At 44.0% G+C, this 27,320-nt stretch overlaps 1 protein-coding gene across 3 annotated transcripts; it reads right to left on the bottom strand.

Annotated features, from left to right (window-relative positions):
* Positions 1–49: 49 nt before the first annotated feature.
* stac (SH3 and cysteine rich domain) lies at positions 50–26,704 on the bottom strand. Of its 3 annotated transcripts, XR_006955945.1 has the most exons (13): positions 26,206–26,704; positions 22,706–23,060; positions 16,268–16,401; positions 11,785–11,866; positions 11,356–11,462; positions 10,390–10,471; positions 9,854–9,921; positions 6,916–7,010; positions 4,549–4,600; positions 3,648–3,785; positions 1,278–3,011; positions 899–1,043; positions 50–76 (listed from the first exon to the last, which is right to left on the bottom strand). XR_006955945.1 is itself a non-coding variant. In XM_047018405.1 (11 exons), exons 1-11 carry the CDS (start codon positions 26,374–26,376, stop codon positions 2,913–2,915), a joined length of 1,383 nt encoding a protein of 460 aa, XP_046874361.1. In that variant the 5' UTR covers positions 26,377–26,704; the 3' UTR covers positions 105–2,912. The 3 variants fall into 3 exon arrangements, 1 of the variants encoding a protein (XP_046874361.1); XR_006955944.1 differs by having other exon boundaries at positions 899–3,011; XM_047018405.1 differs by lacking the exon at positions 50–76 and having other exon boundaries at positions 105–3,011.
* Positions 26,705–27,320: the final 616 nt, after the last annotated feature.

The following is a 27,320-nucleotide window of genomic DNA, read 5'->3' as shown; positions in this document are numbered from 1 at the left end:
CCTCCCCGTCAGGAAGTGGAAGATCCACTTGCAGAGGGAGGTGCTTAGTCCCAGGTCCACAAGCTTGGAGACCAGTCTGGAGGGGATGATGGTGTTGAATGCAGAGCTGTAGTCAATGAACAGCATCCTCACATATGTATTCCCCTTTGTATTCCATGTTTTATTAAGTTAACATAAACAGTACTACTTCTATCTCAGCATTAACACAAATATTTCAGGTGTCAGAGCTGGCTCATAAACTAAATGAGAACCCAGAGAAATGCTTTGTTTATGCCGCAGTGGTCAATACACTGTACTCCTGCCTTATATCCTTGCATAGGAAAAACAACCTAGCTGTTTTCATTGGGATTTCAAAACTATAGCTTACCAAATGTATTTTACAACTTATTTTGATGAACTATGCTGGCCATTCATATCAAGCCAGACAAGGATATTTATCTCCCTTATTATCACAGAACTCTTGAATAATATCCCATAAAATACGGAGGACCATCACTTCGGAATAGAAATCTCTTCAGCTAAACCGATCCATCACTATCAGTGTTTCTTTGTTATCTCATAATGTTAAGGAAATAAATATCCATAGTATTAGGTTAAATTGAAAATCCTAGAGGGGAGGTTTACTATAAGCCGTTGGGATTTCTTACCTCTCATGCCCAATCCTTGCTATGTCAGTTTTTTAATATACTGTTGTTTTTATCACTTGCTCATTGTGCTAATAAACAAACTATAAGCAATACATCATAACAGCTTAATGAGGATATATGATTAGTTGTAGTCGTTGAACCAATCAAAAGCCAATGCACCTGATAGTTAATGAGCATGAATGGGGTTTTGAAAGAGCAGTGTGATCAGGCCTCTGACAATTATTTGCTGCACAACAAATATAAAATATTACCTGCTGAACAGCTGGTTTTGTGGCCCAAAGGCTTTCTTCTTTGACTGTGTATGATTGAGGACAAAAAAAATAATAGTCATTCGCTGGGACTATCCTTTCTCCAAGGATTTCTTGTGAGAGTATGTTGTCTAACTGGGATGTAATCCTAGTGAGAGATGAGTAAGAAATGAGAAAGAGAGGATTAGGAGAGGATGGGAGGATGAAGAGAGAAGTTGACTTTATGTTTGGAGGTTTTAGAAAGTTATCCAAACTATACACATCAGTCTAGAATCTAATTCTATGAATGTATTTTGATAATAAATATATTTAATCCAGTGCATACAGTATGTACAAGTTTCAGGGCAGTGTAATGTTTGGAAAAAAAGATCAATTGACATACCTTTGCTATTTTGTTTAAAAGAATGATCAAGCGGGAAACTTAAAATGACCTCTGCAGGATGATCTTAAAGAACAGATCAGGACAAAGAGGAAAACGTGTAGAGAATAATTACACTTCAATTAAAGCCACAATCCCTTATACTTCCATTGATTTCAAATGATGAGAAATATTCATACACTTTGAAGAATACAGTTGAACTTATTGGTATTAATAATCATTGTTTGAACGTACTGTGCAATCTAAAAAGGTTTGACCATGTTACTGCCAATGTAGCAGTTATACATACACATAGATCATCCTAACATCCTTGTGTATACTGTAGGCAACTCCTATATCTCTTTTCAAGATGTTGAAATACAATACAGATTTTACATCATTAACATGAGAAATAAAAGGAATACATATTCCAATCCATGTGAGGGTTGCTCAGCCTTTTGTGATCTTTATGAATAAGTAAAATAAAATGCAGGCTGAAAAGTATTGTTCAGATAGAATACAGACAAATACTTTTGGTATTCACTGTAAACTTCAGACAATATCACCGCTATTAAAGTTGCCTATGAAGATTTGAATAATCTTCCTCAATATCATTCATGAAGAAATTTCTCTGAGGAGGAAATCACTAACTAACCAATATTTTTTTAGCTAGGGAAAATAAATGTCTTTGAAAATAAAATCTTTATCGAACTCCATTGAAAATCCTCTAGTTTAGTATCAGAGCTCTCGTCAGTGCTCTTGTTATGTTGTTTTCCTTCTGACGTCACAAAAGTAACGTGAGATTTTGGATCCACAAAGGAGGACTAATCACAGCTTTATGCTATTGAAGAACAGGCAGTAACTGCCCTGAAGGCTGCACTAAATATTGGTGGGGAGGTATTGTAAGACAAAACATTTATTTAAGAAAAGCTACTAATGTTTTTTACAGCAAGTGCTACTGTCAAGAATTTCGATTGTATGAACAGCAATAATAATTATGTAGAGTTACGTGGTGTATTTCAAGGAATAATCTGTATAGGCAAATTTGACGGGTGTAGGTCAAACAGGGAGGCAGAACCATACCAGTCACAAAATAGAATGTCTTTGATGAAAAACAGGTAAACAAAACTAGATTTCCCTATGCTTTCTGTCAGCAACAACGCACTTACACACAACTCCAATCATGCATATTATTGTCGCCGGAACTGCCAAACAACATCCTTGAAGAAACTACAGCAGTCCTTTATATGACAAAAACAAATAAACAAGACAACTGAAAAATCTAACCGTGCCCCATTATTCATCAAACCCACTATCTCTCCTTATGAGCTCGACTGGCAGCTTATGAGTCTCAGGATCTGTGTTTTTGGACAGAAGGGGATGTGGAGGGTCTGCAGTCCTGGGCTGAGCTGGGTCCTTCCAGGGGCAGCGGCAGGGCAGTCACAGTTCAGCAGTGGATTCCCTCCATGGATTCAGGTGGCCATTTTGAAGCTGAAGGTGCAATCAAGTCTGGCATCTGAACTTATTGACTATCAGAGTCACCAATACTGTGAATCTCAGGACTGTGTCCCTCTCTCTTTCTCCTGCCATCCACCCATCTCTCTCTTTCTCTTCACCTCTTTCTCTCTCTCTGCCTCTCCATCACTCTTTGGTTCTCTCTCAGATGTTTTCCAGGACATCACAGGGGACATAGCCTCTCTTCTTTCCACTGGCTACACAGATGAAGCCACCATGCTCATCCTCACTGCTCACACAAATCTGGGGGACCAAGATAAAACAAGAGCCTGTCAAGATTAAGAATATCTTTTCCATCCACATTAAATCAAATTAGCCGCTGACCATCCAGAATCATATCAATTATGCTCATGAGTAACCTTTGTGTGTGTGTGTGTATGTGTGTGTGTGTATGTGTATTCAGGGACAGCTTCAATGTGACTGGAATACAACAAAGAGGCTTGTCTGAGGTTATGGACTGAACTTCAAAGTATTTGACTTCATCTCTATTGGGGTTACTGGCCTAATCTCTACCCAGAATGCACAAACACCCACATAGCATTGAGGGGGAGACCGAGGCAGACGGATCAGAGCTGGGAAAGCCATTTGCTATGCCAAATCTAGAATGCCGTGGTTACTGTGTAGAAGGGACTCTCGATTGGCCAGCTCAGGTCAAGTCTTTGATGTGAATGTTCTGGGGAGGAAGTCTGTGGAGATGTGCGCGGCCAGCGGGAATCGATGAGAAGAAGAGGAGGTGGAGCGTGTATGGGTCTGACTGCTGTAGAGGCATGGTCGACAAGAGAGGGTCCAGGTCTTAACGGATGTGCAGTACATTTCCTGCAAATCACCTTCATGGTTGTGTGTGTAGTCAGTCTGAGGTTAATAAAACTTATTGGGTACCTGTCCTTCCTTCAAGGTGGTCTGACCCTGCTCCTTACAGCCGATGAAGGTCCGGGTGCACCGGAATACTCGATCCCCCGCCCGAACCTGCTGAGCAAAGGATGCTGGGAAGAAGCCGACCCTGTCCTCGATGAAGCCCTGGTAGAGCAGAGATGAGACAGGAAACCAATTACCCGTTACAATTATTTATTCAAATTATCATTCATTTAACAGATGCTTTTACCCCAACATTCACCGTGATGAGTTGCGTTTCCATTTCCCATGACCACATCCACAGAACAAACGAGCTTAGCGGTGAAGAGGGTCGAGCAGATGCTGCGTAATGCAGTCACCTTTATCATTTGTAGTACCTATCTAAATATAATGCACGACTGAGGTGTACGTGCTAAATCAGCTTCCTGTCTTTTGAAACATAAGCATCGGGCGTGCTCTGGTGTCCAAGCAGCCCAGATGGGGCCCCCCGGCCCCGCTGTATTTCCGCCTGATCTGTCAGCGACAACATCAATGGTTGTGGAGATGTATGAGTCTGTTTAGAGATAGAGAGAGACCCTGGCTCAGCCTAGCCACCCTCTACCCCCCCAGCACCCCCAGAGCCTCACCAGCCTCCTACATTTGTCTGTCGCCCGTCTCAGTCCCACTGCCTGCTGTCTTCCTCCTACAATATAGCGCTCTAAAACTCTCACCTGGTTTTCCTCAATGCAGACCCAACGTGGCAACCTGCTACATCCACAACTGGTCATTTTAAAGCATACTGCCTGATCTAACAAATACGGGGTCTAAAAGTATTGATAATGCTATTAATGGCAGATGATGGCTTGATTATTGATTGTTTGATGATAAGACACAACCATATGGCTGATTGCATGACTGCACAACTGCTGTAAATCTCTGACAAGCGTACCTTCCACCAGTCGTCATTGGAGTCATCTGCCAGTACGATCCTGTCACCAGGACTGCAGAGGACAAGAGCAGAAGAGAACAAGAAAAACCTTAAGCCAATAAGCTGTGCTAAGGGTTGCAGGCCTTTCCTGTTCAGACCACACTTGTTACGGGAAAACCCAAGGACCTTTGCATCCTCAAGCGAGTTCATCTCATGTGTCATGACTGGCATCCATTCAAAGCCTCAGGGTATTTTAGACCAATGAGAATCGGTGAATCAGTGAATCAGTGAGTGGCTGGCAGACATGTGGTTCGGGTGCTGGTGTGTTTCCTGTCATTCCTCTGGTGAGCCAATTAGGAATCTGTTGCTGGGAATACTCTGCGTGACTCATGGAGACACAGCGAATGTCTCCTTACAGCAAATGAGGCCATAATGAAAATATATTGGAAATGATTAGTGCAATGCTAAACTGAAAGGTACTGTTAAACTTTCTTTGCCATAGAGTAGAAATATAAATGTAAATATTGAATGCCCTTTAAAGTAAGAAACAAAGCCTGACATGCAGAACATACTGAGTTATTGTAATGAAAAAAGTTCAAGGCAAGAGCATTTCTTCAAACATTTTTAAGATGTTGAGCCTATTGTGAGCCATCCTAGTGGTAATTCATTTACCACTGCTGTAGTACGTAATTCATTACCATAAGAGTGTAACTGAATTCATTACCACAAGAGTGTAACTGAGAACAACGGAACTACAACCAGAATGTAATTACAAGCCTGATTTCCCAGCTTCAAACATCCAGCACTCTTTTATAACAGCACTCTTTTATAACTAGTTATTCTTTGTTATTTTTTCCTTTACTGCTTTCTTTTAGGCTGTTTAATAATTTATTACAGGCATAATGTGAGACCTTGAGACAAGGCTTTTCTTAGACAGGCTTTAAAAGATGCATCTGTAACTGTCCAGGAGGTGTCTGATGACTGGACTCCTACTGTGACTGTCAATGAATATCAGATGAAGTGAAGGGAACTGAAGACAGTGTGCAGATAAAGGAGAAAGATCAAGGGGAGTAAAAGGAGGATGAGGAAGAGGAGAAAGGAGGACCAGGGAGGGGAGACGGGAGGAGGAAATATGGGGAGGAGGATGAGAATTATATTGGAAGAGGAGGTGAAGAGAGGAAGAGAAGAGGAGGTGAGAGGCAAATGAAGGAGAAGTAGGGGAAGGAGAATGGAGAAGAGAGGAGAAGAGGAGAGTGGAGGAGGAGAGTGGAAGTGGACGAGAGACAAGGAGAGAGGAAGATGAAGCGATTGACAGCAGAGACATTGCTTGGTCCTGGTCCAAAGTCTGCCTGGGTTAGTAAGATGAATGAAATGGATAGTTAGGCCCAAGGGCTGTTCAGACAGGAAACAAATGTTCTGTTCTCTCAGTCTGATTTCAAGTCCAATAAAAAAAAGTCCTGACTACGGACCATCAGATAGTGGGGAAGATGTCAGTCTTTGAAAGATTATAAAATGGTCTGAACACAGGTGAACCTACTCCCTCCACGTCTATCTGGTCATCATCTATCCATGATGTGACATCACTGGCATCAATCACCCCAAGCTTATGGAAATGTCTCTTTCTCTTCTATTCTTTACAGTTTCTATTTCTGCCACATTGGTGCATGCACACACGCACACACGCACACACGCACACACGCACACACATATATACTATACAGACACACGCACACACACACACATAAACAGAAGACAATCAGATTATCATGAATAACAAAGGTAGGTATTAGAGAGGACACTGACAAAGACAGGATATCTATTCACCAGTGACTGCAACATTCAGCTTATGCCTGCCTGCTTATCGCTGCAGGTAAACACACAATGTGTGTTCTGTATTCAAGGAGAGTCTGAGGTGATTGCTGCTATCACTAAACGTTTACAGAGAAACAAGCAGAAAACAGTCAGACCATGGCCATTAAAAACCTACCCACCGTCCAGGGCCGACAGAGAAAAGTCAAATACAGCCTTTTTAGGCTGCAGCAGATAGAACTGTTTGACCGGTGCAGTCCCCCCAAAAGGGGAGAGACACTGCAGCATTGTGAGACTGTTCTTTTGCTGTGTGTTTGACAGCAGCTTATAGCGTTAAGCTCTGTCTGGTGCCCTGTCTGACTGACTCTTACCCGTCTATTATAACACCTGACTAGTGTACAGTACACATGTGCATGTGCATGTACTGTCTGTATGCGTGTGAACAGTACTGTGAATGTATGTTTATGTGTGTGTGCTGTTTACAGTTTGAATATGCATATGTTTGTGTACTGTACGTGTGTGAGAGAGTGAGTGTGTGTGTGTGTCATGATGTGTGTGCGTGTACTGATTGCCACTGACCTCATCTCCAGGTCCTGACTCTCCTGTGGAGTGAATGTGTACAAGGCCACATAAGTGTTGAGTTGCAGGACGTCCTTTCTCAGATGCCTACGCTCCTGTAGCAAACACACACACGCATGCACGCACACACACAAGCGAACAGTTACTACAATACATTCATCGCAGTACAGAGGTTAAAGAGACGGTAGATGAAGGATCGCAACATTCCTAGTGTTAATACTAAAGTAAACTCTTAGTTCATTTTATATAGTACATTATACAGTAATTTTTACAGTAACAACATCAATTTAACTATACAGTAATTATCGTGACGTTATCCTGGTATTATTTACAATCAAATATCCAGCAGTCCATTGTCTGGATAGAAACCTAGATGGATGAAAACCTAAATAAATAAATCCTTAAGTCTGTTTCATTGACGTTACAGTAGATGCTACGGAGAGTGTCCTGAGTAGCCACTATACAAGATGGCCTCTATTCCTCTAACAGGTGGGATAGGGGCTGCTTTGTCTGATGGAAGCACAAGGCTAACTGTTCTTGTGGCCCAGGGTGAGAGTCATCCACACACACACTCACAACCGACTATAGACTATCCATTATCTATTACAGCAGGATAATAGCTCTACAAGGGCATCCACTTTAATCCATGTGTTTGACAGATAGAGAGCAAATGGGTAAGAGAGTAAAAGAGAGAAAGAGAGAGAAATAGAGAGTGTGTTTGTTCTTGTATGGTGGATATCTAAAGCAAAGCTTTTCAGAAATATTCTAGAAATTATTTGAAGAGCTGCAAGCTTTACAATGGATGAAAAAAATATATATATTAATAGCTTTTTTCATTACAGAAGACATCTGGACATTTTAGAAGAGGTGTTGGCTGAGACAATTACGAATTTTAAAGACTGAAGAGGCAGTCTGTGTGTGATTGGTGTGTCTGAGTGTTTCTGTCTGTGTGTGTTTGTGTCTATGTCTGTTTCTATGTGTGTCTCTGTGTGTATTTGTAGCTCTCCTTCTGAGAGAAGCCGCCTCTTCAGGCTGCATGTGAGCCCCCTGTGGAGCGTATGGCTTATTCTTCTGTTCATTACCCTGAGTCCATTTCACAGTCTGTCTGTCTTTCTGCCTGTTTCTCTGTCTGTCTGTTTGTATATCTGTCTGTTTAGTTGCCTGCCCGTCTGGTTTGTTGCCTGTTTGCGGCTTCTCTGTCTACATGCCTGCCTGCCTGTTTGGCTTGCCTGTCTGTCTGGCTTTAGGCAGACAAACAGCCCCCCTCCAGCAGCGCTTGGCCCAGGAAGATAAGACTGCCTGCGAACACACTTGAAATGTCTCAGATATAGCTGACCTCAGGAGATGGAAGCCAGAGATTAGTGTGTGTGTTTTTGTGTTCATATCTGTGTGCATGTGTTTACAGTATACCCTTACATTTGTTTGTGTATCTTTGTTATTTGCACTTTTTTATGTGCTTGTGTTATTTTCCGAAGTTGACATTAAGGATAAACAAGTAGGACTATTTATAAATACATGTAAATAAGATGGCCAATAATGAACATTTTTAAGTTCTTCACACTACTAGAGTAAACCACACTGGCTGCGCAAAGAGAGAGGCTCAAACTTGTTTCTGTCCGGAATTTTGCTTTGAAATATTCATTATTTCACACTTATGTGCTGATATTGAGTTTGCAATACTTGGCCAATTTCCACCAAGACGTGGCCATGAATTATGTACAGAGAGTCAGAGCAGCACGTAGGAACTAAATATTGCACAGAGCAGAGCTGGATATATAAACACCACTGGGGTCAGAACCTGGTGCTATCCGTGTGTGCCTGTGGCTTAGGGAGTGGAATGAAAAGAAGCAAAGTGACCAGGGCATGGCCAGAGGGAGCAAGAGAGACCAGGGCATGACCAGAGGAAGAGTCTGAGGGAGAGAGAGACCAAGTCAGGACTAGAGGGAGAGATAGAGACAAGGGCAGAGGCAGAGAGACCAGGCCTTTCCCTCTAACTCATGGGAAATTCAGCAGGGATGGAGTCAGGCTAAGTGTAGCCTGCTGATGAACACACTAGAATGTGGTTGAGGATCAGTCCTCAGGATTGCAGAGTAGATTGGTCAGCTAGCCAGTACAGTAAAGAGAATACTTACAGGCTCTCACTCCAAAACAACCCTTCACCTGCCCCATCCCTGAAATCTTTATCTACAGTCTGTTCTGACACTGGTGTAAACAAACTCCTGAAAACTTCACACCAAGAAGTTTTGGATGCACCAAAGAGTTAAGAGTAAAGTTGTCCACGAAGTGTGTAGACTGCTGATGCGGACCAGACTGAGCTGACAAACTTAACAAACTCAGAGTCAGCGTTTTCCATTTCCATATCAGAAGTCGAGATGATTTGTCAGTTGGCAGTATTTATACCAGTGTTTTATTTGGCTGCGGTGTGCTCATTGCGTTTCTCAGGGTCATAAAAGAGCATGCTCAAGACAAAGGGGCTGTCTACAGACGAGGAGTCTCGTCACCCAGGTCATTTGTGTTGTCATGAAGCAGTGTCAGAATCAAAGGAATCTTTATTTATGCTTCTGTGTTCTGCTCTGCCAACCTTGCAAGCAAATGAAAACACCAGGCTGTCTCACAAAGAAGGAGTTGTATATCATGGAATCAACCTCTCATTCACTGGCTTAGTCCCTAAACCCACTCTGCAGTATATTTGCACTTTGTGAGTGAAGTGTAACCGATCAATTGGTTAAAACTCACTCCTCAGTATAAATACCACCCACCCGCACCATTGTAGAGCTAGCTTTTCAGTGGCGTGAATAGTTAAAGAAGTGTTTATAGAGGTGGTCGCTGCGTGTTAACAGTACATTGAATAGTAATAGTGAATTGATGATTTACTGTACATTGTGAATACATTTCCTTTCTTGAATATGGTTCATGTAATGAGTGTTGAGCTTCTCACCGGGGAGTCCTCTGGTCTCCTCTCTGGTAGATGGTAATGTTCTGTGCCGTTCTCCACATCTGAGAAGACTGCAACAAAAAAGAAACATTTATCCTTTAAACACAACTGAAACATTTAAAAACAACACTGATAATCAATACAACAACAGATTTGACTAAACCCTGTCAGTCCTTGGGGTGTCTCCATATGGGAGAGAGACCAGTGCACACAGGCTGCATATGAGAAGTAGAGCACCATATGGGTTTGATATCTCTCTTCCTTCTGGGTCTGGTTCTCTTTGATATATATTCCTCATCTATGGAAGGAAAACCTCAAGAGAATGTTTCTGACAGACACGATAGTGAAGATCCTGGAAAACGAAGCCAACACAAACAGAGAGTGTTCCCTACAGAACACAGTTCTGTCATCAGAACACTTTGAACCAGAGAGATGTCAATACAGCGTATGTCTCAGTGTGCACCGATACAATCTCTCTGTGTGCTGCATGATTGGATGAACCACACTGCATTGTGTCCCGACACACACACTCTCCTCACCATCGTCGCTGTGTTTCCTGGTGAGTTTGTGCCGGCTACTGTGTGCTGTGGCCTCCTCTGGTACCTGGGCCAAGTCACATGTCTACACACACACACACACACACACAAAGCATAAATAAACGGATCATTAAACACACCATAACATACCATAACATAGCATACCATGTGTCTATTGATGAAAAAATAGAGCGCGGTTCCATTAAGCTTATTTCATTAACATGTACTGTATGGTTTACGCAGTTCAAGCATTTAGAATGTCTTTAGCACATGTGTTTTACTTGCAGCCAAACATTCACAGTGTAGTAACAGCAGTTAGTAACCATTATTGGAAACCTTGCTGTGGTCACATTGTCCCTGTGTATAGTGCAAGCCTGCAGTATAGCACTCCTCACTGCTCTTGGCAGTTGTTCTCTGAGGTGTCCTGTTGAGGGAAGGACTGATTCAAGCCTCAGATCCAGTTTCTATGTGATGGAGTCTGATAAGCAAGTGAGGGGGGCTGAGGTGTTTACGTTCTCGGAGCCCATCAATCCCATCTAAAGAGCAAGACTCTGAGCAGTATATCTCAGGGCCAGGATGGCAGTGTGTTTCTGTCCCCTCAACATCTCCCTGAGCAGACTGAGACTGCCTTTCTTGGTCGTGTTCAGACCACCCAGGACGGGGTGTCCTGTCTGGGGTGAAATGCTCTCTAGCTGGGTCTGGAGGAGGGGGCAGGGACACAGACTGAGTGACCATCTTTCCAGCATAACAGTCACGAGTCTTAACCCGACCCTAATCCCAACCCAACAACTTCACACAGGACAAGACCAATCAAACATGGCCACTGTATTGAAAAGGGTTGCTCTAACCCAAAACCAAGCCTGCTTGATCACTGCTTGTCCATGTGATCAAAAACAATCTTGAAGGGGAGATTAAGACCAGTTAAAGGGATAGTTCACCCAAGAGAAGTGACTGATCGTTGGTCCTTACAGAGTTTCCGTGGGGTGATTCGGATCCGCTGGGTCTCTTGTTCTTCTGTGCCAGAGATGTCCCAAACCTCAGAGCTTCGTACACTGGGTCCACCTTACTGCCACAAGCTGCAGGCACATGGCATCATGGAAAATAAACATTTAAATAATCCATTCATCATGTCAAACCATGATGCTCTTACGCAGTAACAGTTTAAAATGGTTGCAAAAAAACCTTTGTTTATCCTAATGGTTATCGAATATTTGTAATTGAAGCATCATTTTACAATCTATGCATTTATGTTATGTGTCTTTGATTTAAATATTAAAATCATACAATACTGTACACTTGGTAGTCTACCATTTTGTTAATCATTCTAGAAATGCTGTGGAGCTATAATAAGTAGGAATGATAATGTGTGAGGGAGACAGCAGAGAGAAAAGTCCTTACCAATGGGCATGACTTCCTTAATGCAGCCAAACTGTTCCTGGATGAGCAGTGGGGAGCTGTAGTAGCGACGAAAACCCTTAGGCTGCGGAGGGAACAGAGGGAGAGGGGTGGAGAGAGAGAGGGAGGAGCAGAGAGGGAGAGAAAGAGTAAGGGAGAGGCAGAGAGAGAAAGAGAGAGAGAAAGAGGCAAAGATAGCGAGAGAAAGCGGCAAAGATAGAAATAGACAGACAGAGAGAAATAGTAGGGGTGGTGAAAAAGAAAGAGGGAGAGAGAGGGGGAACAGAGAGAGACAGAGATGGGAAAAGGGGGGGTGAGAGGAGTTACACAGACTGAAAGATCAATACACACTCCCACAAACACCACATTAACATCCCTACATGACCTTGTTTCTCTCTCTACTCATTTCCACACATGGACAACAGTAGTGGCCTGGGTGTCTGTATGGAACTACATCCTGCAAGCCGACACTGCAACAGGGTTTGGTTGAACAAATGGCCATGGTAGACTCAACATTATTTTTCTACACTGGTGCCACGTACAAGAGATAATACTGGTTTCTTGAACAACCTGGAAAGTGACATGAAACAAGCACAGCAGTGTTCCGTGATATCTGGACTGTGTAAGGATGCGTCAGCAATGAAGAGTGTTGCTGTAAGATCAGGAGTAGATGAATCCTTCAGGAACTTAGTTGTTGAAGTTGTGAAGTTGTGTAATGTCTGTGTGTGCGTGTGTATTGTGTGTGTTGAAGTAAATTGATTTGGATCAACCAACTAGATGGGCTTTAAAGGGAATGGCTGTAAACTATCTGTATACTATCTGTACAGTTACATAGTGTCCATTAAGGTTGTATGAGCACAAGGCATCCAGATGTTTGTGATTACAGTTTGTCTAACTGTGATGTGTCGTGTCATGTGTTTTCCCTGTTTGGCCTACAGTTAAAAACAAACTTAAATCCTAAACATGATTCAGAACCCATCTCTCCGCTCACTTTCTTTTGATTCTATTAAGAGACAAGACCACTGGAAGAAAAGCCCTTGACATCATACACTGTAAACAGTATATAAACCAGGCGAGAGCTGATGAATGAACTTGACATGCAAGATCACTACATAAACAAACACTCGGAGTGAGTGTCATATTCATAATTTTCTTGGCTGCATTTACTTCAACAATGATTTTATGTAAAAAAGGGTGTTTTATATTCTCCATGCTGTACAGTATCCTGGCTGTTATATTTGTGTTAGTTGTTTCTAGGTTTGGATTCATGAGATTTGCAATGAGTACAGCTGTCTCATCATATACTGTACAAACACACAGGAGCTGTTCAGTCTTTGCCAAGTTTGTTTACATTTGCAGTAATCAATGAAAGGGTTGGTGCAATCTGCATCACTAATCTGCTTTGATTAATTCTCCAATTGCCACGACTCATGATGAGAAGCTAAATTAAGAAACCCTTGAGCTCAATAAGCACCCCTCAAGTCCTGCGATTTCAGACCTTCAGAGGAGAGCTCATTACGGGAAAGGTTAGGAGAGACACGTTTGTTGTGCAACCGTGATGGCTGGTTCAGCCACTGGGATTGGTTTTTACAACAAGACGGAGGTTTAAGTCAGTATGAGTGATGGCAGTGGTGCTTAGTGTTCTGCAGTTTGTCTGGTATTATGTTTGTAACTTGAAAATAACTATAATAAACAGTATCTGAATGATTTCTGCATTGACATCAAGTTATGAAAACAAAGAATTGTCCCCTCTGAATAACTGTTCCATACGGAACCCTTTTTTGAGGTCTGTAAAGCTCTATATAGATCCATTGGCAAACATTGAGAACAATTTAGGGTTCCAAACAGCATCTAACAAAGCTGAAAGAGGTTATACTGTGTATGGAACCTTATGGTTCTACAGTAGATTAAACTTTTTAATTAAACTTTCAACTGTTTTCTAGAGGATTCCTCCAAGGTTACAGAGTTCCATGTAGAACTCTTATGTTCTCAAAGAGTTGTGAATCTCGCATCTCTAAATCATGTTGCTCCAAGTCGCAGCTCATTTCATAATGCCAGAGAGTCAGCTTTTTTGTCTTTGACCAAATCCTGTCGCCAAGAGAAATAAGCAGGATTCAAGAAATACAGCCATCTAAATTTAGAGGCACTCTAATTTAGTCCTAATCTACAGGGAATAATTCTCTTTTTAAGCGTCACCCCTCAACCTAATTTTCCATTCCTGAAAGCTGATCCAATCTCTGCACAGCTCCTCTCTAAACCCCCTGTTATAAAGAGAAAGAAAATGATGTTCTTCTCATGGATGGGCTGAACAAGAACCAGCTCCTTCCCCTTCCTGTCTTTTCCAAACATTCCCATTCAGTTTTTTTTCTAACCTCACGTACAGCTTTTGTATTTAACAAGATTCCCAGCCAGGGGCGATTTTAGGGTCAGACCTTTCGGGGGGCTCAGCCCCCAATGAGAATGTCATTGTAATTTTGTATTATATTTTATTTTTAGGGGTGCTGAGATTACATTTAGGTGTGCTTGAGCCCCCTAAAAAGAGTCTAACATCGCCACTGTTCCCAGCTATTCCTGTTGTCTCAGAAGTAGTGCCAGCTATCACACAATGTACCCCTGGCCAGTCCCTGTCATTCCCAGGGACACCTGTCACACCTGTTTCATTGATTCATACATGCAGTCCACCCACCCACTCCTCCCCAAACCCCCACTCTTTTTCTCTATTTTCCGTGTGGGATGTGTGGTTAGACGGAGTGTGGGAGGCAAATAATGACGGATGAATCTTGGCACCACCGGCAACCACCACCATCCACGAACACACCCCGCCCACCTCTGAAACAACTCAAATCACAGGTCTGCATGGCTTCATTAATATTCCACCCCCCAGTTCACACTCTTGAGAGGGAGAGGTGATACATTGCTCCTAATCCTCATAATCACTGAGTAACACAGGGAGGAGGGAGGAGGGGGGAGGGAGAGGGGAGGAGGGGAGAGGGAGGAGGGGAGGAGGGAGGAGGGGGGAGGGAGAGGGGAGGAGGGAGGAGGGAGAGGGAGGAGGGAGGAGGGAGGAGGGGAGGAGGGAAGAGGTAGGAGGGAGGAGGGAGGAGGGGAGGAGGGAGGAGGGGGGAGGGAGAGGGGAGGAGGGAGGAGGGAGGAGGGAGAGGGAGGAGGGAGGAGGGAGGAGGGAGGAGGGAGAGGGAGGAGGGAGGAGGGAGGAGGGAGGAGGGAGGAGGGAGGAGGGAAGAGGGGAGAGGGGAGAGGGGAGAGGGGAGAGGGGAGAGGGGAGGAGGGGAAGAGGGAGGAGGGAGGAGGGGGGAGGGAGAGGGGAGGAGGGAGGAGGGAGAGGGAGGAGGGAGGAGGGAGGAGGGGAAAGGGAGGAGGGAGGAGGGGAGGAGGGAGAGGGGAGGAGGGAGGAGGGAGAGGGGAGGAGGGAGTAGGGAGGAGGGAGGAGGAAGGAGGGAGGAGGGAGGAGGGAGGAGGGAGGAGGGAGGAGGGAGGAGGGAGGAGGGAGAGGGGAAGAGGGGAAGAGGGGAGGAGGGAGGAGGGGAGTAGGGGAGGAGGGAGGAGGGAGGAGGGAGGAGGGGAAGAGGGAGGAGGGAGGAGGGGAGGAGGGAGTAGGTAGGAAGGGAGGAGGGAGGAGGGAGGAGGGAGGAGGGAGGAGGGAGGAGGGGAGAGGGAGGAGGGAGGAGGGGAGGTGGGAGGAGGGAGAGGGGAGGAGGGAGAGGTGGAAGGAGGGAGGAGGAAGGAGGAAGGAGGGAGGAGGGGAGGAGTGGAAAGAAGAAGTAAAGGAGAAGAGGTAGAGAAGAGAGGTGAAAGGAAAGAGAGGGAGACGGGAAACAGGAGGAGAGGTAAAGGAGAGGTCGATATGAGGTGAGGTAGAAAATAGGAGAAGAGGAGAGGTAAAAAGGGAGCGGTGGAAGAGGAGAGGTGGAGAGGAGAGGTGGAGAGGAGAACTTGTGCCGGGCTAAAATGAGACCTGCCATGTATCTGTCTGCGTTGTATACCACTGTTATCACTCACATCAAAGGCAGTGCGGCTGGTACTGCAAACAAAGCCACGGCATTCTGGTGTAATCATTGTTCAATCAACTGCACAGGCACCTTTTCAAAGAGCATACACAGAATCTAATAACTTTGATATGTCTGTGTGTGGTCATCCTAAGCCTCTTTGTGAACTCAATATTGACCCTGATTAAAGCATCCGACCTGCCAGCGCAACGGGAGATGGGAACGACGACTTGCCAGATCATACGTGTGTATGTGTGTGCGTGAGTGTGTTTTCGCGTGTGCCTTAAGGATCATTTCCTTTGTATCTGTAGTGTCCAAACGATGAGCCTAAGTGAGCCTAATGAGGACATCTGCCACTGTGTAGTAGTTCAAATAGCACTGATGCCTAAGGGGCAAGCAGCTGATATAGTGAATGAAATCGATCATATTGATCCTAATGATGATGGATGGGAGAGGATAATGACGGTCAGCGTTGGTCTCACCAGTTTTCCCATGCAGCGCTGGAGTCCCACGCCGTTCTCACACTTGTGGTGGATGCTCATCTTGCAGGCCTTGCAGCGGAGGCCGTGCTTTGCCGTGTTCCCTGCCAGAAACACCACGTGCTTGGCTGTGGTACCTGTCAGAGAGAACACAGGCACACACACACACGGGTGTGCGCACACACAGAAACACAAGACGTCAGTTGATTTAGTTTAACTACTCCAGGAAAGAGACGTAGACACTGAATATATCTATTCTTGTTCACTTTCAAATGTCAAACATTTCAGTTCAGACACACAGCTTAACCCACCGGGAGAGATGTGGAAGAAAGGTAAAAGGAACACTTTCGTACTAATCATTATTCAGTCATTACAGCCCCCCTCACACAGCTGGCAGTCTCTCCCAAGGCTATCCTTCTCCTTGACCTCTCAGGAGAGCAGGATGATCCACAATCCCTTTGTGTCTCATACAGAATAATCATAAACAGGAAGGAACCAATGTGACCTTTCTGCCTCAGAGAGGCCTTCAGTGTCCTCAACCATCCTGCTGTTCTTTTTTTTAAACAGCCCCCCAAAAAACGTAGATTGGGCGTAGATTGGACTCAAACTTTCTTTCTTTTTTCTTTCATTTGTTCTTTCTTTCTTTTCTTTCTTTGTATTCAGACAGAATCCCCTTGAGTAGCAGCTCTGTGTACATCTCACACATCCATATATGAGTCACAGATGTTAGAGTCAATGAAAATGAATCAGGTTTAATTGCATGTGGAAGTCATGCAACACTGTGTTTGTGAGCACGGAGAGGGCACGTCTTGTTTTGGGTAGGGAAGGCAGGTGAGTGGCGAGGCTAGGGGAGGGATGGGGGAGATGAGGTGATGGAGGGATGCGGGGGAGAGGGGTAGAGGGGGAGGTGATAACAGATGCTCGGCACCATCTTTCTGACTGCCTGCCAGATCCTAATGAAGGGAGAGGAGAGTTGATTAGTGAAGAGTATAGAAAGGAGGAAGAGAAAGAATGAGAGGGAGCAACAATTTTCCTGGCCCGTATTCAGATTTATTTTCCACCATTTTCCCTCGGGACCACACTGGTCAAGGTCAATGTCCCTCTTGGGTCAATCAAACGTACAGTTCATTCACATCTTGGGATTGAAGATGGTAGATCAGTGCAGTCGGTTCATGACATTTACCATGAATCCTCTACTTTAAATACAGGACCCACTTAAAAATACTACTTACCACCTACAAAATCATAAATAAACTGACCCCTCCCTACCTCTCCGACCTCCTCCACCACACCCCTACTCATGCCGCAGATCTGCGGATGCAACCACACTTATAACCACCAGGACCAAGTTCCTAACCTGGGGTGATAGGGCCTTCTCAATTGCTGCACCCTTCCTCTGGAACGCTGTCCCCAGCCACATTTGACACCCTGCCTTCATTCAAACAAGCCCAAACCCACCTTTTCAAGCTGACATTCACCCGTTTAACCTCTTTCCTTCTCTCTCCTTCCCTCAACTTCCATGATTCTTTGAGCTTTTAACTACCTAGTTTACTTGTCCGATGTATACATGTCCTTATTAAATGATTTTAGAGCTATTTAGAAAAGCGCTAACTCTAAGACTAATGTATTACTAACAGTATTATTTGTATTACTCCATCCAAGTTGAAACTGGATACCTTAACCAAGTTGTGGCAGTGTGAAAAACAGCAATGGCATGGTCAGCTGATTCTGCATGCTTCGGTTCTGCCGGAATGAATATCACCAGTTAGCTCTGCTCTCATTTCTTATTATTGTGAAGGGAATCTACATCTGCTCCCGGGCCTTTATTGAATAATCAATGAGCACGTGTCTCTTTAGGCCCCAGGCGGTCATGTGCATAGGCACACACATGGAGTGTTCAACAGGCAAGCCCTGTCTGAAAAGGCCATCAGGTTGTTGTGTTTGTTTACCAATGAGGCCATGTAGGGGGGGGGGGCATGTCATCATGTTCTTATGAAGAGAGGAATCAAGACCAGGGAAGGGGTCAGGCTCTTGGTGAGGGGTGAGGGTGTGATACTGATACAGAAGATGACTCTGAGCAGACACCCAGTTCCTTTGTAGACAGGAGAAAGTAACTGTTGCTCTTTCAGTGTTGTGTGACTACGCAGAGTAATTACAGCCTTGTGACCGAGGTACTGATTGCCTTCATAGTGGTGTGGTGAGGAACTGAAACCACGGAGGGCAAACCTGGACCTCATAACTTTCTGTTGTGACCCATACTGCTTTAACACATCTCATTAACAAACAACAGGAGCGGTTGATAGTGACACAGAGAAAGACAGCTGCAAAGATACACTAACAGCAATAACAAAAGTTGCACAAGAAAGTGTACAGATGAGATAGACCTTATCCATCTGTCATCTGACAGACAGGTTTCTGTGCCTGGTATTAAATACAGACCGTTTCTTGGCACTAACCAGTGAAATATTACTAGAACTGTGCACTTCTGGTTCCTGGTCATCTGCTGTACATCCCATATTCACTGTTTGTGCGTTGCTTTGGATGAAAGCTACTGCTGAATGAATAAATGCAAAAGTAAATGTTTCAGCTTGACTAGCTAGACAGCCTTTTCTTTCAGTTTCAAACTAAAACTCAGCCAAACACTACTTCATTATTCTGAAGGCAACAAGCTAGAAGACTTGGACTAGGGAGTCAGGTGGCTGAGCGGTGGGGAATCGGGCTAGTAATCTGAAGGTTGCCAGTTCGATTCCCGGTTGAGACAAATGACGTTGTGTCCTTGGGCAAGGCACTTCACCCTACTTGCCTTGGGGGAATGTCCCTGTACTTACTGTAAGTCGCTCTGGATAAGCGCGTCTGCTAAATGACTAAATGTAAATGTAAGACTTCAATAAATGCTGTAGTGAGAGGGTCCAAATGGCCCACAGCCTTGGAGCAGTGAGGCGGAGGAGCGATGTGAACCTGGGTAAGGGGTGCAGTAATTTGGTTTAAATGACTGCTGCTGGAAGGACGAACCATAGACCCATTCATCCAGACTCCACCATCTGAAAATGCCTCTCTGCCCTTTCAGAGGGACATGATATGGGGTGGAGAGGCGCTGGTCGAGATGGAGGAGAACTTGCCCGGACCTATTAACAGCAGGGAAAAGGATGATGATGATGGCACTTAAACCCCTCTTTGCGGCATTCTCTCTATTGGCCTGGCAATCTTAACTGCTAATTTTTCTTTTACACTGCAGTAATAGTTTGGACAACTGCCAAACCCTCCCTCATTCTCTCTGCGCACATGATCTCTCTTACGTTCTCCCCATTTCACACATTTTTTCTCCTTTTTCCTTTCTTGCTCTTTTTGACAACTTCCCCACCTCCTCATTTTGTTTGCAAAATGATTTCCCCTCATCTCTCTTTCACAAACACATGCACACCAAAACACTCTCTACCTACAATGAGACGTATTGATCCACTGAGCGCCGTTTCCTGTCTGTATTATCTAATTTCCTGTGTAAATGACCTTTATCAGGGCCAAGGTTACTCCCCCTCTCCTTCCACTCCTCTTCATCCCTTCTCAACACTGACCTGAGCTGCTAACTGGGGTTTATCAAGGAACTTTAATTAGTTTTCTCTGCAAATTGGATAATACTTTTTATTTTACACTGCAGGGGGAAAAAACACCCACTCACTTCCTTTTAATGATACTTGGTACTGGGAACAACAGCATATTTGTATGGCACCTCTGCTAACATACAAACACGTCATTATAGATAAACCATCTGTTGGAAAACTGTCTTAGTGTTAACACAGATAACACCAACATGGCTGAGCAGAAATGTGATATTGACTTACAGTGTATGCCTCAAATGGGTTTGAGAGTAATTTGTTATTAGTAGACTCGTTGTCTGCATACTCTTTCTTCAAATACTCTCTTAAATTCACATAGATGTGTTGTGCACATCTATGTCCTATTTGGCAAGTAATGATGACTTACCATTGTGACCTATGACCTCAGCTGTCTGGGACATGACACTGCTACACTGCAGGACTGAGGATCAGAACTGCTACTAAGTCTGCACATGCGGTGATCTGTCAGTCAGGGACCGTATCTGTCAGTCAGCCTGTAATCGCTTCTCCAACATCTGGATCATTACGAAACCAATTACATCAGCAACTGACTTTCATCTCTTCCTTTAGATGAGGGATCTAAGTCTCCGAAGGAAGATTAAATTGATTGGTAAAAAGGCATTGGTAAGTTACTGCTGTTCCTGTTAAGTATGTGGCATGGCATAGGCATTTACATGTTCTGCTTTATAAGGTCAAGGTTTCCTGTCACAATCATTTTTAGACTTATGGGCTCTTAAATGGTCGTGGCTTTGAACATTCTGATTGAATAATATCTCCATATATTGTATATACTTTCTATGCTGCACAAATATATGTAGGCTGCCCCAACACATGGACACCTACACACAAAAACACACTCTCCTACGTAAAGACATACTTTGAGAACATTCTTCATGTTTAGTTGTTCTGTAAGACTTTCAGACCAGTATAAATAACCTCTTTTCAACTCAGTAAATGACTTTCCACCCTCTGTCACCCTGAGATACATTTCAAATTCACTACAGAGGGAAAGATAGACATGTCGGTATTGAGTAATTTTTTTCTGGGGCTGTAATCAACAACAGAGTATCAACCTGGCCTCGATCAGAAGATTTTTTATGTACTGCTCCGAATCTGCAGCATGCGCCTCCGTTTTGTTTCCAAGGTGACATTTGTGGAACGGCAGGCTCTTAAGTCAATTAAGACTTTCAGGGAAAACATCCTTGGTCAAAACGTATTTTCTTCGCAATCAAAGACTGTACATTGTCTGTTTCAAGCCTGCAGGAATGCGAAATATATTACTCGTAGTAGTGTCAAGAACGTGCTGTACCTTTAACATACTACAAATCAATTTAGCACTTTTGTTTTCAACCTGCAACCTCTTGATCAGCAGGCAAATGCTCTAACCACTGAGCTGTACCCTCCCTGCTCCTGACTTGGTCTTGGAGTCTTCTGTAGGCTGTTGTGTCAGACGTGTCTGTGATTTCTGAGTGTCAGCAGCTGTTGTGTGTCTGCTCCTGTGTGCTGCTGTTCTCCTCCATGACTCAGAGTTCGACAGAGACATCTGGAGAGCACCCCAGCCAAATGTCTCTCTACTCCGAGGCTCATTAAAGAAATTGATATCTTCTCTTCCGACACACATATACACCCACACACACACACACATATACACCCAAACACACACACACACATATACACTCATACACGCACACACACATACACACACACATACATGTCATGTACATACTGGCACAGAAACCCATTTCCCCTCTCTTCTGGCTATCTCTCTCATGTGTCGAGTGGTCCAGCAGGGGTCTAGGTCCTGACCATCACACAGACTCTCATTACTGCTGGACGGATGGAGAGAAGCACAGCACCCCTCTTCATGAGGCCTCCTGGCACTAGGGCCTTCCCACACCAGACTAACTAGCGCTGCAGTCAAAGACCCACTGGCATACCACTAAAGACACATGTGAGGGCTTACATAAAAACACAAAATCTTACATGATTCAATCTGAAGTGTTTCACCAAAGCTATTTTAGTTAACAAAATACCTTCCAATCAATCAAATGTGGGACTCTCAATCTCTCAAATACTTTAAGGCACACAAACACCTCCCTTCCAACCTACCCAACTACCTACGTCTTTCCCTCCCTTCTTAGTTACATACCTCCCTTCGAACTTACCTACCTACCTACCTACCTAACTCTCTCCCTCCTGTCTAACTTGCCTACCCACCTCCGTACCTCTCTCGCTCCCTTATAATGTACCTACCCACCTACTTACCTGGTTTCCTTGCTTATTTAATTATTCACAGTCCTGTCTCTTCAGCCAGCAGAGAAGCTGCAGCAGAGCAGATGGAACGGACGACCCAGGTTCCAATTCTGCCAGGAGAGAGTTACATAATCTCCCTATGATGCCACCCTACTGCTGCCTGACAAGGGGGCTGGCCATAGTAGCTGGTCAGGAGAAGTGGAGCATTTGTTTGGGGGACTGGAGGCGAGGGCTCAGAATGATAGACGGACGCTCGCAGGCCCCCCGACCTGCTTCACAGTGAAGCTAACAACTTGGTCAGGCTCGGGTCTAGGTGTTAGGTAGTTAGATATGTCAAGATTGCTGTTACTCTGGACCTGTAGGGACTGGGAGGATACAGGGAGGGAGACTGCGAGTCTGACGGTTCTAACCCGTCATTGAACAACAAGGGATGAGAGTGATGAGGTGAACAGAGCTGGGAGTGATCCCAGGACATCATCTCTGGAGATGACCTAGGGGTTGTCTTTTTATGTATGCCACACAGGAAAATACATGAAAGGGAAAATGAGAAAGTTGCTGAGAGGATTTCCATTACCTACGATCATGTGATTGCAGACGTCACAGAAGGTGGGCTTCTTGAAGATGTGCTCCATGAAGCTGTGTCCCGCCGCGTCCACCTGGAGGCCGTTACGCAACGGCGTGCGGACCGAGGTGGGTGGCGGGGCCGAGGGGATGGGGGGGGGCACAGGTGGGATGGACAGGTTGGTAGCGAGCGGGGGGGCTGAAAGGGAGACCACCCCACAGCCCGATAGGTGGCCCGTACTGCTGCTGGCGTCGGAGAGCAGCTCAGTCTGGAGCTTGTTGTCACTGTTCCTCTGGAAGAAGTTGTCTGCACTTTTACTGCGCATGGTCTTGGTCTTGAAGGACAGGGAGCGCTTCATTCTCTGTAACTGAGAGAGAGGGAGGTAAGAGTGGGAGAAGGACAGTGGGAGACAGGGAGAAAAGGCAAAGCAGGACAGGACAGACAATGGGGAGGGAGGGAGGGAGGGAGGGAGGGAGGGAGGGAGGGAGGGAGGGAGGGAGGGAGGGAGGGAGGGAGGGAGGGAGGGAGGGAGGGAGGGAGGGAGGGAGAAAGGGAGGGAGAAAGGGAGGGAGAAAGGGAGGGAGAAAGGGAGGGAGAAAGGGAGGGAGAAAGGGAGGGAGAAAGGGAGGGAGAAAGGGAGGGAGAAAGGGAGGGAGAAAGGGAGGGAGAAAGGGAGGGAGGGAGTTGATTCACTTGGACCTAGGAGTATACTATACTTTACTGCAAGTTGTGATAAAATGGGTAATTTAGCTTTGAGGTATCAACTGACTTAACTGGCACCATGGATGCTGTAGTACACCCTCAATCTACTGTGTTTTCAAACTAATCAACAACAACCCTTTACCAGGAAATAATGTCTTTACTCATTGGCTCTCCATGCAGGTTCAACATCAGATTTAGAAAGACAGCGATGCAGATGTTCCTCTCATTCCTTTAAATTCCAAGCGACAAGTCTAGGCTATTTCTAGGGCCTGTTGGGGGCCAGGTAAATGACCCCAGTTAAAGGCTGTCTGCTGTGTTCCACTGTGCATCCCTGACAATCCCCCTACGTGGAAAGGTAATAGGTTCTGTAGTTTCCTCCGGGTGGAAGATGTCCAGGCGCTGTCTGCACCACGCTGAGTAGCAATTCAACACCTCAACCTCAATCAGCCTCATTAGTCATAAAACATAATGTGTAATCCCTCTGCAGGGAACAGCTTCTACAACTCCTCCCAAAAATGACTTTTTCTCGACTAAAAGAAAATCCAGCTATCTATCATACTCCTGACTAAACGGAACAACGGTATATTATCATTTTATGGCTTCTGTCTGTTTAGGGCTCACGGCAACCAATTGAAGAACATTTATTTATGAATTACGGTGAGTAATAGTCAGACTGGGGGGATTCACGACCATTATGAACCATTACAGATGAGGAAAATGGGTCTGAAATAGGGAGCAAAAAATGGGATGGTCAAAAAGGCAGATCCTTTATAGCTTCACCATTGCATGCATGTGTGTGTGTGTGTGTTTGTGTGTGTGTGCGTGCATGTGATGGGACCTATCGATCACACTGGTCAATCTGGAAACAATCAATCAGGCACCCTTCCACCCACCCATCCCAACACACACGCACACACACTATGGAAATGTGAGACTGACTTTTTAAAAGAGAGGCTTTAAAAAAGGCTTCACCACAGGGAGCTGCAGTTGTAAAAGAGCATTTTGTGATGGGGAAAATACTGCCATTGAATAAGCTACAATTGCATTTCTTTTCATGGTGACTCAATAAGTGTTTACAGTATCTACTGATAAATTGAAATGTTACATGCATCAAGGGCAGATTATATGTGTGTGAGGGCACTAAATACACTAAATACATACTTCATCTAAGCAGTGAAGTAGGAGGAACTGCTGCCTTCCTCAAGGCTGTATGTATACACAAACAACAAAGCCCCTGCTACACAGTACATAAGGTGAAAACATACGGCTAAATCAGATGTGCATGGCTTATATACAATACATGTATATGTTGGATATATACTATATTTAAACAAGCTTAATTTAGACATGAACATAATACAAGAATAAACCTAGTTCCTAGTCAACACTGATGTTAAAATCTGTTGTTACAGTGTGCCCTTTTCAGTCCTTTTTTAGGAGCTAAAGCTTCATTGAAGTTCACCATTCAAGTTGATCAATTGTCCCCTTATAGCACAGAGTGAGGCTAATGGGTGTCCAGAAGATGCACACTAAAAGCTTGTTTCCTAGAACACCTTAGGGTGATATTTTATATTAAAGAGGTTTAGAATGCCACTTTTCTCTGTAAAACATTCTTAATCAGAAGGTTGAGACCAAACTTCTTTTAATTATCTATTAGGCTATTAGATCAACATAATTACTGTTATTTATGGGCCTTTGCCGATAAAAAGAAAAGAAAATAATTATAAAACATATCTCAGTCACGGCTGAGTGATCTTTTCTCTGAGGACTGAAAGAAGGTCCATAAATCTGCCTGCATCCAACATCTACTGCAGACTACTGGTTTGAACTACCTGTCACAAGCCCTCTCACCTCCCACAGAGCTTTGACTAAGAGCACTGAGGTGTGCACATGAGAAATGTTCAACACTTCAATGAAAGGAAATACATTTCACATGCCATTTCTGGTGTAACTGGGCCTGACTGTCTGCCAGAAGAAAGTAGATGGAAAATCTGAAGTGGTTTCTATCAAGTTTGGTGGATTTGTCATTTATGAGAGCTGTGAGGCGTATCTGAACTCTCCTGCTTACGCAGAGAGGCTTTGAGGGAGGAAGAGAAAGTAGTCATCTGAAAACATAATGTATGACCATGGTGACCTGACCGATATTTTACTTGTAATTGTAGTACTTTAGACTAGGGCTGACCTAGATAAATGGACCACTGAAAGAGACAAAATGCCCAAGGCAACCCTGAACACTCCTTTTAACCCCACAACCAGCAGCATGGACAGAGCTCCATACATCAAATGTATTACTGTTCCCCCGTTTAAAGCACTTTAGTGACTGAACATATTGGTAGTCACAGACATTTGTATCATGTAGTGACAAACACATCTGTAAACTTACCACAATCATCTACTATACCATCTTTTTTTTATGTATTTGTATTTGGCTATTTATTATTAAGAAAGGTGGCACAAATAATTCGTTATTTAAATGCAACTAGGCCTACAACTGACTATTAAATGTCAAAGAATATACCAAACCAATTGCAGAATGTGCAACAGGCAATAAAACATAAGAATATCCGTGTTTGAATCTATGAAAAGTTAAAAGACTATTGCTGTTTTCTTTAAGTCTAACATCCCAAAACTTTAACAGTGCAGACTGACAGGTTAATTTAATATACATGTTTAAGTTTTTTAGATTTAGAATTGAGGTTATATCGCATATTACTATTTAAAGAAAGGAGTGAATCTCCATCACCATATTTGCACATTTGAATAGCAATGTCTTAAGGTTCATCTATGAAAAGTGAGGTAAACCTGAATACCTTCGTTTCCTGACCGATGCTTATTGCCGGTGACTGAGGTATGTCGTTCTGGTCCCGCTCGTTTTCATTCCCAAAACTCTCGTCCTGCATGTTGGCTGGCGGAATCATCTTCTCTCCTGATAGATTAAAAACGTGTATATGTAGACTTAGGATATCCTTCTTCACTTTCATATATCCCAATTAGTTGTCAGTAGCTTATATCTTTGTAGTCTAGAAGAGTCAGTCAGATGACCGTGCTTTTCTGAAATCTGCGACTGGCTGTTTTGTCAAGACAAAATCTGACTCCGAAAAAGACAGCAGATAAGTAAAACTGTTCGAAGTAACTATGTCGGTTACATATTGATTGTAATATACTAGCTGGACAGGCAGTCGTGACGTAAATTAGCCTGCTACTGCTCTTTTACGATACTTCAACGTGTCTATCGTCCCGCGTAATGTTCCAAGAGCCCATCCATGTCCATGCGCGCGTTGTGTCTGCCTGCGAATGATAAGCTAGACGGTTGCCAACTTGGTAAAGGGCGGATGGCTTTGTGCGTGTCTCCTAGTGTAAGGAGGGGGCTGTCCTTAACGCGTGTTTGTGATGTTGTGGCTACCCCAATCAGACTTCTATTTTGTGGTGTATGTCACTATAGAAGGTTGTTGATATCTCATTAGTCAGACTTTGGATCCATAAAAAGGGTTATCCTAAATCTACAGTTTTACAATATGGTAAGGTTTTGGTAGACCAAATCATGTCAATGCTTGGTTTTAGGCATTGGTGAACCAAAGATATTAGCTGAAAGGATACATGTTTAGATGAATTATAGTTTATGTGTTGATGATGAGACACATGAGATGATAAAAGATCAAACTCATTTCACCTTGGCAAAAGTCCAGATAATTGCCCTGTCACTATCCCCAGTACCAAGGGGTATCTCGACTAAATTAGAATTGATAAAACTCTTTCAAGCAATTGGACCAAACCCCATGGCATTTAGAATAATTAATTGCTGCTCCACAACCTATTTCTGTGTTTGATTAAGTTTTTGTTAGAGAGACTGTGCAACATTATTTTTCCAAGATTGACCAAGAGCTGTCAAACTACCTTTACATCACAGTAAAACAGCCCACAATCA

Source organism: Hypomesus transpacificus, chromosome 3 (genome assembly GCF_021917145.1).
Source record: "Hypomesus transpacificus isolate Combined female chromosome 3, fHypTra1, whole genome shotgun sequence".
NCBI classification, from domain to species: Eukaryota; Metazoa; Chordata; class Actinopteri; order Osmeriformes; family Osmeridae; genus Hypomesus; species Hypomesus transpacificus.
Note: the sequence above shows the minus strand (reverse complement) of the source record. Positions and strands in the feature narration are given on the sequence as shown.